At 45.8% G+C, this 19,725-nt stretch overlaps 1 protein-coding gene and 1 long non-coding RNA gene across 7 annotated transcripts in view; one reads left to right on the top strand and one right to left on the bottom strand.

Moving 5' to 3' along the window:
• The window catches only part of LOC115092566, a 50,444-nt gene extending 44,002 nt beyond the window's left edge, over positions 1-6,442 (top strand). For both annotated transcript variants that reach the window (XR_003857022.1, XR_003857023.1), the window contains one exon: positions 5,517-6,442. This is a non-coding gene — a long non-coding RNA (uncharacterized LOC115092566). The remainder of the gene's footprint in view (positions 1-5,516) is intronic.
• ITSN1 (intersectin 1) overlaps positions 1-19,725 on the bottom strand; it is a 520,117-nt gene that overhangs the window by 407,304 nt on the left and 93,088 nt on the right. For all 5 annotated transcript variants that reach the window (XM_029603536.1, XM_029603539.1, XM_029603538.1 and 2 more), the window contains 2 exons: positions 11,014-11,106; positions 5,966-6,029 (listed from right to left, as the gene is read on the bottom strand). In XM_029603536.1, coding sequence (XP_029459396.1) covers positions 5,966-6,029; positions 11,014-11,106 — 157 coding nt within the window. The remainder of the gene's footprint in view (positions 1-5,965; positions 6,030-11,013; positions 11,107-19,725) is intronic.

Here is a 19,725-nt window from a genome sequence, read left to right on the forward strand (position 1 = left end):
AAAACTCTGATGGGTCAAACTAACTGCTGTTTTTTCCAACATTTGAATACGATCCTCATGATCCTGTAATCTCTCAGAATATGAACAAATTTGTCCTGATATAAATTTTCCTAAACCTTCTATAGCCTCCCACAGTGACTCCAATGTTACTTGGTAGGTTTAATCATTTGAAAATCAGAAGTTATCTTCCTTGGAGTGGAGATCTTTTGCCTGGTTAACTCACGCTCTCCCAAGGCTGTGCTGTCATCATCTTCACTGCTGTTTTCCTCAGCATCATCGTCGCATGAGGTTCCCAGGCACGGGTTCCCTGGCTGGCCGTTCCCTTTGCTTGCAACTTCGGCAAGACTTGGGACAATTTCCTCATCCAGACCTCTCGGGGATGCAGGATTAACTGGTGGCTCCCTCACCATCGACGAAAGTGAGGTGTCTGAGCCCGGTGACAAACTCTGTACATTCGCTAGAGTTCCTCCCCGCTACGGCTCATTAGCCGATATCTGCCCACTTCGGGTAACATGAAGGTTTCTGAAGTAGCTCCAGGGTTAGCTCTTTCTTTTGCCCGTCTTTTCCTAGCTGTATGAGGCATTTCACATGCATACAATATAAATTAAACAGGAAACGTGGACCCCAAGCGTCTAACAGTTATTCTACGTAACTATCTTGGATTTACCTAAATGGAGATTAAGGAGTCAGGAGAGGAGTTTAAACTTAAATGTTATACTCACTGAGAAGGAGAGACAACTCAAAGTTCCAATTAGAACAATACAAAGCTGCGCGCCCCTTTGGCATGCACAGCTTCGGCAGCGCACCGGCAGCTGCTGTGCACCGCAGCAAGGCAGATTTTATGGTCCTGCAAAGGTCCTCCTCAGGTGACGTTAGACACCGGAAGTGGCTCAAAAAGGCTGGCTGCTACCCCCATCAGGGCCAGAAAGTCTTCCACAACCCCGGTAGGGCCTGCCGGTCCCATTCTCCTCTCCTTTACCCCTCCGATCTCCAACTGTCTTTCCTTTTAATGTGAGTCGGAAGGCTCGGAGAGTATTTCGGATTGCCTTTATTTTTAGCAGATTTATTTGCTGTGTACTCTCCCAGGTGGACCAGAAGCCTTGAGTTTGAAAGCAGGCTAAGTGAGCACCCCATCCTTTTATTGAGGCATCTGTGGTGAGTATGATATGATGAACTGGTGGTCACAGTGGGGCTCCCACTCTTAGAGCTTTTGGTGTCAGCCACCAGTCCAAGTCCTGTTTCATGCTGGGTGTGATGGAGACAGGAGCAGAGAGGTGGTCGGAGAATTGATTCCACTGAGTCTTCAAGCCCCACTGAAGACACTGCATGTGGAGACGTGTGTGGGGAACCACATAGATAGATGCCGCCATATGTCCGAAAAGTGTTAATATTTGTCGAGCAGGAGCAGTGGTAGAGTGTCTTAGGGTTTGAGTGAGATTCCTCAGCGTTATTGCTCGTGATTCGGGAAGGAAAGCTTTGTCCTTTAAGTATCAATATGGGCTCCAATGAATTGCAATGCTTGCGTGGGTTGCAGATTTGATTTCTCATAATTGATCATTAGTCCCAATCCATCTAAGCACTGAATGGTCGTGAGGAGATTGGTCTGCAGAAGAGATGGGTTGTAGCTACTAGAAGCCAATCGTCCAGATAGGGAAATATTTGTATGCCCTGTCGTCGTAGGTGAGCCACCGCTACCGCTAGACATTTCGTGAAAACTCTGGGAGCCGAGGAGAGGCCAAATGGAAATACCTTGTACTGAAAATGGCGGCCCATCACCGTAAAGCAAAGGTACCGCCAGGTGGCCTTATGCATCGGTATGTGGGAATAAGCGTCCTTGAGATCTATGGAACATATCCAGTCTCTAGATTGAATAAAGGGTAGGATGGATTTGAGGGACGTCATCTTGAACTTTCCGTCATCAAGTGCTTGTTGAGTGCTCTGAGATCTAGGATAGGACAGAATCCTCCTAATTTCTTTGGAATGAGTGTTATGAATCGGCTCCTGAGGAAGGGAGGAGTTAGCAATCTGTTATGATCTACTCCTCAAGAAGGGAGGAGTTGGCAAATCTGTAATGAATCTGCTCCTGTGGAAGGAGGGGTTAGCAATCTGAAATGCTCAGCTCCTGTAGAGGGAGTAGTAAACAATCTGTTAGGGTTTAGACTGCGGAGTAGCAATCTGTTATGAATCTGTTGCTGAAGACTCCTGATGGAGAAGGAGTAGCAATCTGTTACCAGTGGAGTATTTGGAGAGGGCACTCAGCTGTAGAGGAATGTAGATAGGTGGATCCTTGGGCCGATGGCAGATAACTGTGCCCCCAGGAAGATATCCTGAGAGGGACCACCAGCTAGGCTTGAGTACGGAGACAGACACAGATAATTCTTTTATTAAACAGGTTAGTAGAACCACCAGAGGTGGCAGTAGTGAGCTGATATGCCCGGCAGGGCTGAAGTCCCTCAGGTACTGGAACAGCAATCCCAGGGTTGCTGAGCTGTAGAGAAACTATAGATAGTGAGTAGACAGGGTATGCTGTGTTCATAGCCAGAACTGGATGACAAAACTCACATAAGGTCCTTAGGAAGCTCAGTAGCTGGAAAGGGTTAGGCCCTCGAGGAGTGAGTACCTGGTTCCAGGGAAAGCTCTGCGAGAGCGGTGGTAACTCACAAATGTCTGTATCTGTGATAGTTTCCAGGTAGTAGAGAATCTTCAGAGTGTTCAGGAACATGGGCCCTTGAGGAGCAAGTACCAGTTCTTATTGGCAATCTGAAATAAAGAAAAGAGAGTGAGGCCCCCAAGGAGCGGGTACTCCTGGTAAGTCCGAGGAGGCAGAGTAGCTTGGGAGAAAAGCCGAAGCAATCCCCTTGCTAACTCTATTCGATAGCGAATACTGAGACCTTTTATATTGGAAGCGGATGATGTCATATCAGGGGGACGCCCCCGAGGTTCGCGCCCTTGCTGGTACATCAATCGGAGCGTACGGATCCGCAGTGTCGTGCCGGTCCAGGGACGCCGGAGGGAGATGGCAAGAAGACGCCGTGGCAACTAACCATCCATCAGACCCGGAGGGAGTCGCCACAGAGGTAAAGAGGGCGGAGTTAGGGATTCGAGCAGCGACGGACACAACAATGAGGGATTTTTGGGAATAAAAACCTGTGTGATGGTGCAATACAGGTAGTTCATGTATGTACTGCTGTTGTAGGAGGCTGGTGATCTCCAGGTGCATTTGCTGGGAATACATGCCTTGATTCCTGGTGCGTACCAAGTGTGGCATAGGGGGAAAAAATTGGAAGTTGAGGGAGAAACCTTCCTTTATTAAGGAGGTCGGTTGTGATGGTGTTCCATGCAGGTAAGAAGTGGATTAACCTGCCTCTGACTGGAAGTGGTAGTGGTGATCTAGGATTCCCTAAAAACCTTGTGATGGTTTTGGCGGGTTTTGATCCTGAGGAGTCCTATGTTATTTTGGAGTCCTCTGTCGTTGTCTAGGTCCCGGTGGTTGTGAAGTTTGAGGGCGAGAAGAGGAGTAGTACAGAGGCTGTGAAGGTGGATAAGGCTTAAAGGATAAACGCTGATACTGTGGTTTGCAGTAAGTTGAATACCTTCTGGAGGTTGAAAAATCCAATGGAGTAGTTAGCGATTGGACTGCTAATTTCTGCTCCTTCAACTGATGTGCTACAGTCTCCTGGAACTGGTCGCCGAATAAACTGTCCAGCAAGCAGGGGAAGTTTGCTAACTTCTCCTGGACATCTTCCCTGATGGCGCTTGCCCTCAGCCATGCAATTCTCCTTGTTGTGATGGCATTTGCTGTGGACTTCGCAGATGTCTCAAACCCTTCATACATTGTACAGATGAGATGTATCAAACCCTTCTCCATGTGATGGAACTCGTCAGGGAGGTGTTGATCAAAAGATCCCTCCTGAAGCTTAGGCTTCAAGGTTTGTAAGCACTTGAATAGGTACTGTGTGACTGCAAACTGATGCTGCTGGATTTTTGCATTAAGCAGACCTGACTGGCATGCTTGCTTACCAAAATCATCCATGTATTTGTAGGGGAGGGGCATTAGAATGTAACCTGGATTTACGGGCCTTTTGCATTGCTGACTCTACCACTACTGAGGCGTGAGGCAACTGAACATGTGAATAATAGGAAGACTGATGCATCAGATATTTTAACTCAGATTTCCTTGAAGTTGAGGGGCCTGAAAGCGGTGTTTCCCAGGCCCTTTTCATTACTACATCCAGCACCTCTTGTGATGGGAGTTCAACTAGTTCTGCTGGAATTTAAAAAACCTTTAATAAGCCAAGAACATCTGCTCTTGGATCTGGCAGCTTCCTGGTTTCAATATTTAGGTTTGACCCACTTTCTCGAGGAATTTGGAATATGTGAGGTCTTCGGGAGGAGAGACTGGTTCTGGTTGATCCTCTGGGGGGTCTGAAGGGTAACCCGTTGAAGAGCCAGGTGAAGAGGATAAAGGCAATTTGTCAGCTGGAGGAGGAGAAGGTGATGCCGGGGCCAGACCAGGACTGGGAGCCTCCTGTGGTGGTTCTGGCCTGTGTCCTCCTTGATCTGCAACCGTTGTCAAAAACGGTGCCAAGATTAAGGAGATTTTGACACTGCCTGGGATGCCAATGCCTCCTGAGGTTGTGTATCCTGTGATGCACCTCGTGGTGGAGCTTGTGGTGGCAGAATAGGCTTTTCACTCCTTGAATGTAATGTTTTCTGTGGCCTCTTAAGTAAAGGCTCTTCATGGTCGGATGGAAGAGACTATGAGGATGCATCTAGAGGAGAAGACAGAGGGTCCTTGTCCACAATTAGAAGAGGAGATGGCTCTTTTTGTCTTTTATGGCCAGAAATATGTTTCTTTGGCTGCTTATGAGCCTTTTGGGTCGATGGAGTCAATAACAGCGAATTTTGGTGATGAGTCGACCCTGAAGTGCATCAGTGCATTGAAGTTGTATGTCCATGCTTCGATCCCGAAGCATGGCTGGACTTGCTTGTGCTGGACGCGTCGGTGCACCGATGCCAGTCGACGTCACTGCCTTCTTCAACGCAATGGATGCGTCGCCCACGCCATGCGTCGGCACTGAAGGAAACTTTTTGGCCGATGCATTCGAAGCAGAATGACTGACAGAAGCCGCCCGTGGACACACAGAGCGCTTTGACACACTGGGAGGTCCCGGAGAGGATCTTGCAGAGTCCTCAGAGGGGGCATAAGATCCCGACACAGCCTGTCTCAATTCCTGGCTTTTGGCTGCCCGCTGTCTCTGTGCTCTATGGGACATGCGTCCACAATCTGCACAGTTAACCTGGTCATATTGAGGGACTAGACAAATATAGCAGGAGGTATGTCTGTCAGTAACCGTCATTTTCCCACAGCTGCAGAATTTAAAGCCTTGCCGAGACATTTTTAGTCATATTTCGATGTATTCATGAGAAATAGTTAAGCCTAACAACTGGCAGAGGTGATAAAAAAAAAAAAAAAAAGGTGTATTTCACTTTAACAATTATTTTTCTCTTCACAGAAAAGCTTGAGGAGACAGAGAGCTCCGCATGCTGTCAGGCTCACGGAAAAAAACGGACTGAGGAGACTCTGGAAGGTGGGGAGAGGTGCCAAGCAGACACACACTACAGCAAGACTCAGAACTTTATTTTGAGAGCGCCGCCACCTGCAGGACCGGAGGACGTCCCAGACAGTATGGCTAATTCATCCTGCTTATCTACATGAAATAAAGGATATAATCTAATAAACAATTAATTAAAAAAATAAATTTTATTCAGAGCTGGATATTCCTCCAAAACTTCATGACTACAACCATTTGTCAATGATAAAACCTTTCAAAATAAAGTACTACTATAGACCATCAATTAGAAATCTTAGTATGCAGTGAACTATTTTGTTATGCTAGAACAGAGTCAAGAAATACAAATATATTTCTGGATACACTATAGTACTGAAACTATTTTGACTTACCATATCTGTGCTAATACAGGTTGAGGTAATCCAGATTGAAGAAAAAAGTTTCTAGCTTGATCACCTGTTAAAAAAAAAAAAGAAAAGAAAAAACTGAAAGAAAATACAATAAGATGCACTGTGGATTTAGCAGACAACTAAAGATGATACCAGACCTGAAATGTGCATTGGGGGAAGTTTCCTACTATGCAAGTTTGTGTACAAAATACACAACCGAAGGTGGTCTGTGAATAGCTATTAAATTTTTTATATCTATATTGGGCTCCAGGTGCATTTTTGGACTGTCTTATTTTTACAGGACTGTGTCAAGCTTTAGAACATTTTCCTTTGCTCCTGAGAACCAGACTTATGGATTTATTCTTACCAACTTTTGCTAAGTCTTTCCCCAAGTGAAAAAGAGTAACTTGTGACTAGTCCACTGGTATAAGAGCGGCCCTTCAATATTTTCCTGCCACAGTCCATATTTTCTGGACTATCAATTGATCCTATTCCAAATTCTCGCTTTCCCATCATCTTCTCTCTTGAGATCTTCACGTCAGTGAGTCAGCTTGAGTCGGGAAGCAGAAAAGCAATTGTTTCCAGTGTTCCTGCTTCCATCTCTTCCTATGGTCTATTGGTTATCCACAGGAGCTCTAATAATCAACCAATAGGTTATAGAAAGTGAGAGCAGCACCACTGGAGAGAAGAGATTCCTGTCTCTCTCTGAGGTTCCAGTTGTGCTGAACTGGGGACCATAGTACAAAGACAGCAAGAGACCGTACAGAGCTTTATTCATCTAATAGCACTATAAAAATGATAATTAGCAGTATACAGAGAAGAGAGAGCAAGCAAACAGTGGGGATCAGAGAAAGAGAATATACAAGGGGGAGAGGCACAGAAGAGAGAGAAAGAACAAAGGAGAAATATACAGAGCAAAGAGTAGTGAGAGACAAAGAAATGGGGAAAAGAATGTGTGCCAAAGAAAGCAAAAGGGTGAAGAGTGGGGAGAAGGATCTGTGCATACCCGGGAATTTGGGGGTTTTACTCAACTTCAGAGTAGTGGTGGGGAAAGTGTTGACAGTAAAATTCACTCAGCATATTTTGGTACAAATGGTAGAGCCAGGAATGCCACGTAGGTAATAATGCACATTGCTTGTGGCACATACTTGCAAGAAACGTAAACAGAAGGAAACAGGAAGAGTTTCATCTTGTTGGTGGCACCAACTTGCAGAAAAGATTCACTGGTGCCTATAGTGCAATTTCTGGCACTATCATGTGTACAAGAAACCACCAATCTGTTTCCTTCTTTCTTATGCAAATATACTTATCTGGAGTTGAGCTGAAATGTCATGCCTTGTTCTAAACCCTATACCAATGTTCCTCCAAGGGCTTGTAAAAAACATCCCAAAAGTAAACTACTGTGATATTTGTAAAATTCACATTCTTATTTTTGGCGGCTTCTGATATTCTGCATATTGCTCTATTATTGTGCTATAACCATGACAAAATTTCCATAAATACCATTTTAAAACCCAAAATTCTGACTTGGGCTCTAGCTGCTGTCAATTATGACCATGGAGCTGTCAGGCTTAAAATGATCGACATGTATCCTCCTGGTTTTCACTTTTAGTGCCTAGTCTCAGCTTCACAAAAAATAAAAAGAAAATATGCTGTCAGTTCAAGCCAAATAGATGTGTATCCCAATGGACAGTGGCTGAAGCTTTATGTAGATCTTCAGCAAGCATATGCCAGCTTTTTATTGTTGTGGCTTTTATTATTTTTTTTAATAAACTCTTGATATTGTTCAGCCTTGGGGAATTTAGGAAGGAACATCAGCTAGAATATAACAGTGCAGGAGCATCTCAGGGTACAAAAAGAAAAAAAAAAAAAAAAAAGTATATGAATCAGCAGTAACTCTCATAACTAGCAATTTCTAGTTCATTCTCCCATGGGATTCCTTTCCACAAAGAACACTGATAAAATAGATAAGGGATAGGGAGGAGGAATAGCCTAGTGGTTAGAGCAGTGGACTACGAACCAGGGGACCAGGGTTCAAGTCCTGCGGTCGCTCCTTGTGACCTTGGGCAAGTCACTTTACCCTCCATTGCCTCTGGGGATAGAGAAATACCTACAGTACCTGAATGTAAACCAATGTGATATCTTGACTGAGATCAAATGTCGGTATATATAAAAAAAAAAATAATAATCCTGAAGCCTGCCTCCAACAGAAAAGGGAAGATGTCCTGGGATTTGTTATGTAACAAACACACAGATGCAACAGTCTGGTCTTGTAAATTTGGTTTCTGTGATTCATTTGTTTGACCTATTTTACGGCAGGATCTAAAATATTAGAATCACTTCCCAAACACCATTATCTCCACAAAAATCTTATTCCCAGCTTTCAATATATAATGCAGCCTAAGGACTGCTAATTCATGTGTAAACAATCTATTAATGGAAATTGATATCATGTAAAATGTATGCTAATGTGCTACTGTAATACAACACAACAGCACCATTTACCAATCAATTCACCAAAGTCCAAATTTAATTTTAACAAGCTCAAAAATCCCCACCCCCAAAATGAAAACACACCTATTCAAATGAAAAAGCAAAGCACCTTGTGGTGTACAAACCTGACCAATGTTTTGGAATGATGCTGCTGCTTCAGGGTTCAGGGGACTGTGCAATCCAGATGACTTCACAGATGGCTGCAACAAACTACTTGATCTGGACTTTATACCTCTCAAACAGGTCAATACAGTAAAGTGCGGCCGCGGTTACCCTTTTTCTAACCCACCTTTTACTCACAATTTGGCCGCGTTAGCCCAACCCGCGATTCACTATCCCCTTTAACCCATTCTTACCGCCTCTTTAAATCAACGCGTAACCCCTTCCGCCCGCGGCATGTATATGAGATGTAAACGATCGGATTAGCTATTCCCACCCATTCAGTAACGCGCGCCCGGACTATCGCCTTTTTAACCTGGAGTTTAGCCGCGCGTTTAACCTGCTAATTTACCGCCTACCCTTACCCCTGCGTTAGAGGCAGGGGTAAGGATAGACGGCAAGCTTTCCCCCAAAAGGAAACCTAAAATCCCCTCCTCCCGAAGCTACTCGACATGTTATCAACTTACTTTTTGTTGCTTTCAGCCCCTTCAACCTTCTCTGCCTTCCTCCGGAGGGGGTAGCCGGCGGCGAAAGCGGCTTGCAGTGGTCCCCCCCCCCCCCCCGCGCGCAGGTCCCGGTTCTCCTGGCTCTCGATGATGTTCCAGCAGGTACTCCGCGGCGCGGTTTCCTTTAACCATCTACAGGCAGAGATTATGGCAACGGGATCCATAGCAAAGCTCCTCTGTCCGGGACAGTGCACGGCCCCACTTAATAACATTTCCCAGCTAAACTCGAGAGGAGCTGGGAGCCAGCTCGACTTCTGGCTGACAGCTAAACCCCCCCCCCCCAAAAAAGACTGCTGAGTTACGGCCTTGGAAGCGAAGCGAACTTTCATGGGCTTGAGCGCCCAAATTGACGGGCGCTCAAGCCAATGAAAGCACAGGGACGCACGCCCGCCTGTCCCTGTGCTTTCATTGGCTTGAGCACCCGTCAATTTGGGCGCTCAAGCCCATGAAAGTACGCTTCGCTTCCAAGGCCGTAACTCAGCAGTCTTTTTGGGGGGGGGGGGGGGGGGGGTTAGCTGTCAGCCAGAAGTCGAGCTGGCTCCCAGCTCCTCTCGAGTTTAGCTGGGAAATGTTATTAAGTGGGGCCGTGCACTGTCCCGGACAGAGGAGCTTTGCTATGGATCCCGTTGCCATAATCTCTGCCTGTAGATGGTTAAAGGAAACCGCGCCGCGGAGTACCTGCTGGAACATCATCGAGAGCCAGGAGAACCGGGACCTGCGCGCGGGGGGGGGGGGGGGGACCACTGCAAGCCGCTTTCGCCGCCGGCTGCCCCCTCTAGAGGACGGCAGAGAAGGCTGAAAGGGCTGAAAAACAACAAAAGGTAAGTTGGTACATGTCCAGCCGCTTCGGGAGGAGGGATTTTAGGTTTTCATGGGTTAAAGTTTGGATCCACTTCCTGGTGCCTGTCATTTCAAATGTCATTTGAAATGACATTTGAAATTACAGGTACCAGCGCACCCAGGATACTGTATAGGCGCTGTATTAAGCGCCTATACAGTAAAATGGGTTGCGCGGGCCTAACGCTTCACAGACGCTTCTTGGACGCGGCTTGCATTTGCAAGCTATTTAAATACAGTATCGAGCGGTAGGTGAGCAGGACTGTGCGTGCGGCAAACGCGGGTGCGCCCGGCACTAACGCAGCTCCTCCTACCACTCCTTACTATATCGGCCTGAAAGTAACTAAACCTTAGAATCTCTAAGGTTTGCTCCCACAATGAGTTCTTCTCCTAGTACAGGATAGGGTTCAGGGGCCCAGAATAAGTAATTACAATGCTTTGCACATTTCCTTTCTTTTGGTGCAATGGCTCTCTTGCCATACAATCAAATACAGATACGGAGTATATTTACAGGAAGATCTGAATGGTAACCAAGACAATAGCACCACAATTCTTAGATCATTTTAAATTTTATCTTATATCTCTGACAGCATTGCACAAATCAATACAAAGCTACAATGAACCAATAGCACATGTAATATGGCTATAAAACAAACAAGTTCAAAAAGTTCAATGCTTTATACCCATAATGAAAGGTGTGAGTAAACAGAAGCAATACATAAAATCTTCAAACATTTTGCAGCCATGCTCAGCAGTGAGTATGTCAAAGACAGACTAAAAGCCTCAGTTCAGGGACAAATAAGCATTATGGATTTGGATGAGGATAATCCCTTTGCATTTAAAGAGTTTGTACCATGTCTTTTAAGGCAAATTCTGACTGGCTACTCAGTCCTATTAATGCAACTCCCTGCTTCAAACAGTGACACTGCAAGGCATTCCACTATGAACTCTTATGTTGAGAGCATACATCTACTGTACTTCTACACTTGTGATCTGTCCATTATACAGTCTAGATGCACGGTAAATGAAAAGAAGGGATCTGCCAGTTTTGCTTACCAGTAATAAATCCTGCTGTTGGTTTGAGGCTATGGAACTGCTGATCATGTTTGGCTCTCTCCTCCACAGTTATCGCCCAGATATCCAAGGTTCCTAATTCAGAGGGGGAAAATATTAAGAGTGTTCTGAAAACTTTGCATAACAAACTGTTTCCAGAAAGTAAAACTCATTTTCTGTGTGGAGGAATGCAAGAAAGGTTTAGGTTGGTGTTTGTTTACGTAATCACCATAGATGAATAGAGGACAGTGATAAGATGCTAGTGCTTAGGTTATTTTCCCCCTTCATTTAACTACTCCTTACTCTGGGCAGCATGCCTGAATGAAGTGCTCTTGTAAGCCAAGAGGATGGGAGGGAAGTCTCCTCAGAGACTTACCCTCTGCATGGCTGTTCCAGCCAACAGGGGTCACAGCAGGAGCAGCAGCTGCTGTCTGTTCTCACTCCTGGAGAACAAATATGTGCTACCTCTGCAGGTGTGTCAAACCCCAACAGGCTACAAGACCGGCCTCCACATGGCTTCTTATTGAACGGGAAAACAGTGGCAGAACTCAGGATGAAGACAAAGAGTAAAGAAATGTATCTATCTATCTAAAAATTACCATCACAACCAAACATGTAAATAAAAAGTTAAAGTATATTAAAAACAAATCTTTAATAATACCATAAAGATAAAGCAAAAAACAGTCAGTTATCTATCTGAGGAGGGCAATTTTAAAAGAGAATTCTGCACAAAACTTTGGACAGATAGGAGAGGTGTTCCCAGGGGCAGGGCTGAGGATGAACGAGCATGCACAAACATTTTCCTGGAAAAAGGGTCCACACATACAAAAGGTGCAGGTCTATGTCTGTACTTTTTCAACTCCGTTTTCCTTTGAAAACTGGCATGAAGTGTGCCTGTAAAAAGTACCCCCAGTTTGAAAGCTGCCCTCAAAGTACATCAAAATACACCAATCCAAAATTAAAATCGAAGTCCCACCATGGCTGCTGTTCCCAACATTCAGAGTGACTCAATTCCAATGTCCCATTCTCACTCAGCTTGAGTTAAGACAGAGGCTGGAAGGACTCAAAGGCGGGTCCCAGTTATCCTTGCCCTGCATGCTGCCCATTAATTACATTTCTCATGTTGCAGCTACCGTGTTTCCCCGATAGTAAGACACCCCTGATAGTAAGACGTAGTGGGAATTTTAGGGGGGTCGGCTAATGTAAGACATCCCCCGAAAGTAAGACGTAGTAAAAAAATTATTTTTAAATACCTGTCGGAGGGCCGCGTGGGTCCAGGCGGCTGGCGGCGGGAGTCGGGTGGTCGCGTGTTACCTAGGCCGCGGGCGGGTGGGTGTTTGTTCCAGGCGGCGGCAGCGGCGGCGGGGGGGGGGGGGGGCGGGTGGACGCGCGTTAAATCTAGGCCGCGGGCGGGTGGGCGCTTGTTCCAGGCGGCAGGGGGGGGGGGGGGGGGGACGCGCGTTAGTTCGAGACGGCCGGCGGGCGGCGGGTGGTCGCGTGTTAAATCTAGGCCGGGGTCGCACAGGCGCGCATTCATTCACTGCCGGTGGGGCAGCCCCCACCGGCAGTGAATGAATGTGACCCCTGCGATTCGATGCTCAAGGCAGTCACATGCCGTGACGTCACGGCATGTGACTGCCTTGAGCATCGAATCGCAGGGGTCGCACAGGCGCTCATTCATTCACTGCCGGTGGGGCAGCCCCCACCGGCAGTGAATGAATGCGACCCCTGCGATTCGATGCTCAAGGCAGTCACATGCCGTGACGTCACAGCATGTGACTGCCTTGAGCATCGAATCGCAGGGGTCGCACAGGCGCGCATTCATTCACTGCCGGTGGGGGCTGCCCCACCGGCAGTGAATGAATGCGCGCCTGTGCGACCCCGGCCTAGATTTAACACGCGACCACCCGCCGCCCGCCGGCCGTCTCGAACTAACGCGCGTCCACCCGCCCCCCCCCCCCCCCCCCCCCCGCCGCCTGGAACAAGTGCCCACCCGCCCGCGGCCTAGATTTAACGCGCGTCCACCCGCCGCCGCCGCCTGGAACAAGCGCCCACCCGCCCGCGGCCTAGATTTACGGTAACACGCGACCACCCGGCTCCCGCCGCCAGCCGCCTGGACCCACGCGGCCCTCCGACAGGTATTTAAAAAATTCGACTGTTTTTCCAATATAAGACATACCCTGAAAGTAAGACATAGTGGGACTTTTGGGGGTAAAAAGAAAGTAAGACGCTGTCTTATATTCGGGGAAACACGGTAGCAAGAGGATACATGATTACACATGTTCTCAGAAAGGAGCTCCTACACTGGTGTTTCTTGTTGCTGCGAAGTGCTGAGAACAGAGCCCAGGTGCTGGTCTTGATCTAAGCATCAGGCAGTGGTGACTTCTGTGACACTCCAGATCAGGTCTGAAGGCAGTGCAGTGTTCCACTTAACACCGTGCTATTTTAATTATTCCCCTGAAGCAGGCATTTTACGCCAAAACATGGCATGTTGGGACTTCAGTTTTAATTTTGGACCACTTTGTTTGAGTACAGAGCTTTCTCATGTTTTCCCTTAATTTTATAGTATTAAAGTTTTAGCATAGATTCAGCCTCCTAGACTTGCATGGTGCAGGGGTAATGTACTCGAGACGTGTGTGCATATAAAAAAAAAAAAAATGGGATTTATGCGCAGAACATGTTTTCTGTGCACAAAACATGATCTATGTGCACAAAAAGCAAGTTTGCTTACCGTAAACCATGTTTCCATAGATAGCAGATGATTTAGCCATGCTGTATGGGAGCGCGTCGCGACCTTTGTAGGCGGAGCTTCCCTCAGTGAGTCACAGAGCTTGAACTCTGTGCGATATGTTCCCGGGCGAATCAGCCATCTCTCCTTCAGTTTCTTTGTAGCCAAGATAGAACGAAGTCGTTAAGTCCTTTTTCTTCTCTTCCCTTTTTTTTTTTTTTGACCGTTTAAGGAGGAGGGCGGGAACGCTTGGCTAAATCATATGCTATCTATGGAAACACCGTTTAAGGTAAGCAAACTTGCTTTTTCCCCCGTCGATAGCAGGCTGATTTAGCCATGCTGTATGGGAGTCCCAAGCTATTGAGGGTGTCCTGTTAGTATTTGTTGGTAAGGTCAGGACATCCATCGGTATGACAGTAGACAGTCTTATCAGTGTTGGAGGCTTGACAAAACTGCTGAACCCAGTGCAGCATCCAAAACAGATTGTTGTTGTAAACAATAATGCAACGTGAAGGTGTGTAAAGAAGACCACATCGCTGCTTTGCAAATGTCCAGTAGTGGAACTTTCCTGAGGTGGGCCACAGATGCAGCTGTGGCTCTAATCTGATGTGCTTTAGGCTTTGTATCTAGTTTTAAGGAACATTTGGTGTAACAAAACTAGATGCATTGTGACAACCAGTTGGCTATTGTTCTTTTCGAAACTGGTTGTTCTGGCATATTAGGATTGAAGGAAAGGAAAAGTTGAGAAGGTCTAGTCTTAAAGTCCGTTCTCCTTTTATAATAAGCCAGAGCCCGTTTGCAGTCCAGTGAGTGCAATTGACGGTCCCTATCAAATCGATGTGGGTTTGGTTTGAAGATTGGTAGGGTGATTGTCCGATTTAGATGGAACGCCGATACTGTCTTGGGTAAGAAGGTTGGACGATAGCGAAGAGTTACTTTGTCATGGAAGAATTCTAGGTATGAAGGGTAGTGAACTAATGCTTGAAGTTCACTAACTCTGGTTGCCGAAGGAAAACCGTTTTCCAGGTCAGGTACTTTATGTGGGAAGTGTCCAGGGGTTCAAATGGTGATAGCAACAATTGCTCTAGAACGACATTCAAGTCCTACGGGATTGGTGGCTTAAGTGTTGGTGGTCGCAAGTGGAGCAAGCAACGCATGAATCTTGAGATTAGAGGGTGTTAGGAAATTGGAACCCCGTTGTTCGTGTGATGGAAAGCCTCAATATCACTAATGTGGACACGAACAGATGACGTAGCTAGACCCGACTGGTAGAGGTGATGTAAATAGTGAAGAATGTCTGTCACCTCTGATGAGAAGGGGTTAAGTTTTCTGTGGTGGCACCACTGTGAATTACTGTGCCACTTCCCTTTATAATTACATCTGGTGGAAGGCTTTCTAGAAAAAATAAGCACATCCTCTATGTGGCTTGGAAGTGCAAGATGACTTAGTATTTGCCTTTCAATTTCCAGGCCGTGAGGTGACGGGAATGATGCATCTGGTGGAGCAGAGCACCGCCTTCCTGCGTTAGGAGATCTGGGTCGGTCCCCAGAGACGTTGGTGAGGCTATGGATAGATGGAAGAGATAGGCATACCATGGCTGTCATGGTCATGCTGGAGCTATTAGAATCATATCTGCCACATCCTGAACACACTTCTGAATTGTCCTTGATATCAGAGGAATAGGAGGGTATGCGTATAGCAGGCCTTCCGTCCATGGAATGAGAAAAGCATCTGGAGAGTATCGAAGCTTGCTGGGATAAATGGAGCAAAAGTGAAGAACTTGTCGATTGTCCTTTCGTGGATTACAAACTGGTTAAAAAGATAGGAAACAAAGAGTAGGATTAAATGGTCAATTTTCTCAGTGGAAAAGGGTAAACAGTGGAGTGCCTCAGGGATCTGTACTTGGACCGGTGCTTTTTGATATATATATATATATATATATATATAAATGATCTGGAAAGGAATACAACGAGTGAAGTTATCAGATTTGCAGATGATACAAAATTATTCAGAGTAGTTACCGGTAAATCACAAGCAGACTGTGATACATTGCAGGAGGACCTTGCAAGACTTGAAGATTGGGCATCCAAATGGCAGATGAAATTTAATGTGGACAAGTGCAAGGTGTTGCATATAGGGAAAAATAACCCTTGCTGTAGTTACACGATGTTAGGTTCCATATTAAGAACTACCACCCAGGAAAAAGATCTAGGCATCATACTGGATAATACTTTAAAATAGTCGGCTTAGTGTGCTGTAGCAGTCAAAAAAGCAAACAGAATGTTAGGAATTATTAGGAAGGGAATGGTTAATAAAACGGAAAATGTCATAATGCCTCTATAATCGCTCCATGGTGAGACCGCACCTTGAATACTGTGTACAATTCTGGTCGCTGCATCTCAAAAAAGATATAGTTGCAATGGAGAAGGTACAGAGAAGGGCAACCAAAATGATAAAGGGGATGGAACAGCTTCCCTATGAGGAAAGGCTGAAGAGGTTAGGGTTATTCAGCTTGGAGAAGAGATGGCTGAGGGGGGATATGATAGAGGTCTTTAAAATCATGAGAAGTCTTGAACGAGTAGATGTGACTCTGTTATTTACACTTTCGAATAATAGAAGGACTAGGGGGCATTCCATGAAGTTAGCAAGAGCACATTTAAGACTAATAGGAGAAAATTCATTTTCACTCAATGCACAATTAAGCTCTGGAATTTGTTGCCAGAGGATGTGGTTAGTGCAGTTAGTGTAGCTGGGTTCAAAAAAGGTTTGGATAAGTTCTTGGAGGAGAAGTCCATTAATGGCTATTAATCAAGTTAACTTAGGGAATAGCCACTGCTATTAATTGCATCAGTAGCATGGGATCTTCTTAGTGTTTGGGTAATTGCCAGGTTCTTGTGGCCTGGTTTGGCCTCTGTTGGAAACAGGATGCTGGGCTTGATGGACCCTTGGTCTGACCCAGCATGGCAATTTCTTATGTTCTCTGTCGTAAAGAGGTCTATGGTGGAATAACCCCACTTGTGAAAGAGAGCTCTCACCACTTGACGATTGAGCATCCATTCATGTGGATGAAAAATTCTGCTGAGATGGTCCGCTGTAGTATTGTCCAGGCCTGGTAAGTAGGTAGCCTGCAGAGATATGTTCATCAGCTCTGCCCAATGAAGAATGCGAAGCGCTTTGCAACAGAGTCCACGGACCTGACCCGCTTTCTTTGTTTATGTAAAACATGGCGACTTGGTTGTCTGTGTAAATCATGAGATGCTTCTCTGCTAAGTGAGCAGAAAACATTTGGACTGCATTCCAGATCGCCCGAAGTTTGAGTAGATTTATGTGGAGTTTTGATTCTTCGGGGGACCATAAACCTTGCATTTTCAAATTGGTCAGAAGTGCTCCCCAACCTTTCCTGGAGGCATCCGTGGTATCATCTGATAAGAAGGCGCCCTGAAAGGTGCTCCCATGGAAAGATTTTAATCGGGAGAGCCACCATCGAATGTCTTGCTTCATCATCGTGGTAATTTGTACTCGTGTTGATAAAGGTTGTTTGTACTGGCATCAGTGGCTCTTGAGGCCCCATTGTAGTTGTCGCATGTGCAGCCTTGTGTGAGGGACCACATGAATGGCTGCTGCCATGAGGCCTAGTAGTTGCAGAACATGTCATGCTGAGGAACTTGACTGTGCATGCGTTGTGCAAGACTCAAAAGGGTACAAGCCCTGTCCTGGGGCAGGTTAGCTCTGTTGTGTATGGTGTGTATTACTGCCCCAATGAATTGTAGTAGTTGAGTGGGCTGGAGATGTGATTTTTCATAATTGATTACAATGTCTCTTCAAGCTGGGATTCATAATGTGGTAGTCGTGTGAGCTTTGAGCGTGATTGGGTCTGAGGCGACTATCAGCCGATCATCCAGGTAAGGAAGATTTGGATTGATTGTTGCCTGAGATGGGCCACCACTACCACTAGACACTGGGTGAATACACGGGGTGCTAAGGAAAGGCCAAATGGCAGTACTTTGTATTGTTAGTGAGTGTTCTGAACTTGAAAACACAGGAAATGCTAGGAGGACTGGTGCATGGGAATGTGAGAGAATGCATCCTTCAGATTGATGGAACACATCCAATCGTTCTGTTGCAGAAGGGAATGTATGTTTTTGAGAGAGATCATTTTGATTTCCTCTCTCTGGATGTGTTTGTTGAGGTCCCAAAAATCGAGAATGGGTCAAAGATCACCTGATTTCTTGGGAATGAGGAAGTATGGTGAGTAGAATCCTTGATCTTTGAGGATTCGGAAGTAGTTGTATCGATCCATTTAGTAGAAGTTCCAAGACTTCCATTTTTAAAGATGGTATCTGGTGTTCGAATCCTCGAAGAGGTGATGTGTGAGGCAGAGGAAGGGAGGTAATAAAGTTTAATCGGTAACCTTCCCTCATTATTTGTAGTACCCATTGATCCGAAGTGATGGATTCCCAACTGCTGTGATAGTACTGTAGGCATCCTCCAGTCTGTAGCGGTGATGGTAGCTTCACAGACTTCAAAAAGCCGGGGGCTGTTTTTGCAGGGGTGCTGAGCCCTGTCTGGCTGGTCGCTGCTGATGAGAACGTTGGCGAGGAAGGGAAAGCTGCGAAGAAGATGACCTTGGTTGTGAGAATGGCTGTGTTCGGAAAGAGGAATAAGGGCGAAATTGACCTCTTGGGTATGATTTTTGTCGATAAATTGGGTTGTACCTTTTGGAGGTAGAGTAGTACTCTGTAGGTGATGTGAGAGACAGTACCGCTAAGTTTTGTTCTTTTAACATAGAAAAAGTCTCTGCGAATTGGTCACCGAAAAGGTTTTGTGCTTTGCAGGGAATATTGACCAACTTTTCGTGGACATCGTCCCTTATGGTGCTTGCTCACAGCCTATGCAACGCGCCGTGATTGCTGCCGAGGAGTAGATAGAACGTAATAAATGCCGCAATCCTTCTTCTATATCAGTAAAAGATTGTGGCAAAGAATTGACCTCTGCAAGGCAGAGAGGCCGTAATTGTTGTAAGGATTCAAAGAAATATTGTGTAATATAAAATTGGTGAGTACTGATTTTTGAGGACAACATTGCTGAATGATAAGATTTGCGGCCAAACTCGTCCAAATACCTGTTGTCTTTACATGGCGGCGTGTTGGCGTGAAGTTTGGGATGCTTTGCTTTAGACATAGCGAATTCCACAAATATTGAGTTATGAGGAAGCTGAGCTGAGTTGTATATTGGCGAGTTCCTCATGCGGAATTTCAAATCTGTTTTCCTAGAGGTGGAAGTGGTGGAAAACTGCATTTCCCACATTTTTTGAAGGACATTCTCTAAAACCGTATGTGGAGGTAAAGCTGTAGGTTCATGAGGCATGTCAAATATCTTTAAAATTCCAAGTGTTTCAGAGCAGGGGTCTGACACTTTTCCTGTTTCCACAGTGAGGAGTGCCCCTACTTTCTTAATAAATCTCGAGTATGTATGGTCCTCCGGTGGGGAGTAGGGTTCTGGTAAGGTGTCTGGTGGGTCCGAAGGTAGGCCCGTTGAAGAACTGGGCCTACCTTTGATGTGATTGGCGATTCCAAGTTGTAAGGCTGGTCTGGAATAGGAATTGTAGGAACATGGTCACCTGCGGGGGATCTCTCCTGAGGAGAAGATGGCAGTGGAGAATCTTTTGGTGGAATATCATTATTTCCTTGCATGTATTCTAGGTCATCGAAAAATGTAGATAATGCTTGAGAGATTTGAGACATGGCCTTTGATGCCAAGGCCCCTCTTGGCGTAATAGTGTGACCTGCCGTGGAAGGTGGGCGGGTAGGTAGTGCTGGAAATGGAACCTCTTCAGCATGTACACCTTTCAATGGTGGAAAATCATGAGAAGGTTTTTATCTCTTAGGCAACAGTTCTTGCACAATTGGGGAATGACTTCTCCGTTTAGAAACAGATGACAAAGCAGAGTAGATGGAACTCGCTTTCGACGACAGAGAAGGTGAATC

This window comes from Rhinatrema bivittatum, chromosome 5, assembly GCF_901001135.1.
Source record: "Rhinatrema bivittatum chromosome 5, aRhiBiv1.1, whole genome shotgun sequence".
Taxonomy (NCBI): Eukaryota; Metazoa; Chordata; class Amphibia; order Gymnophiona; family Rhinatrematidae; genus Rhinatrema; species Rhinatrema bivittatum.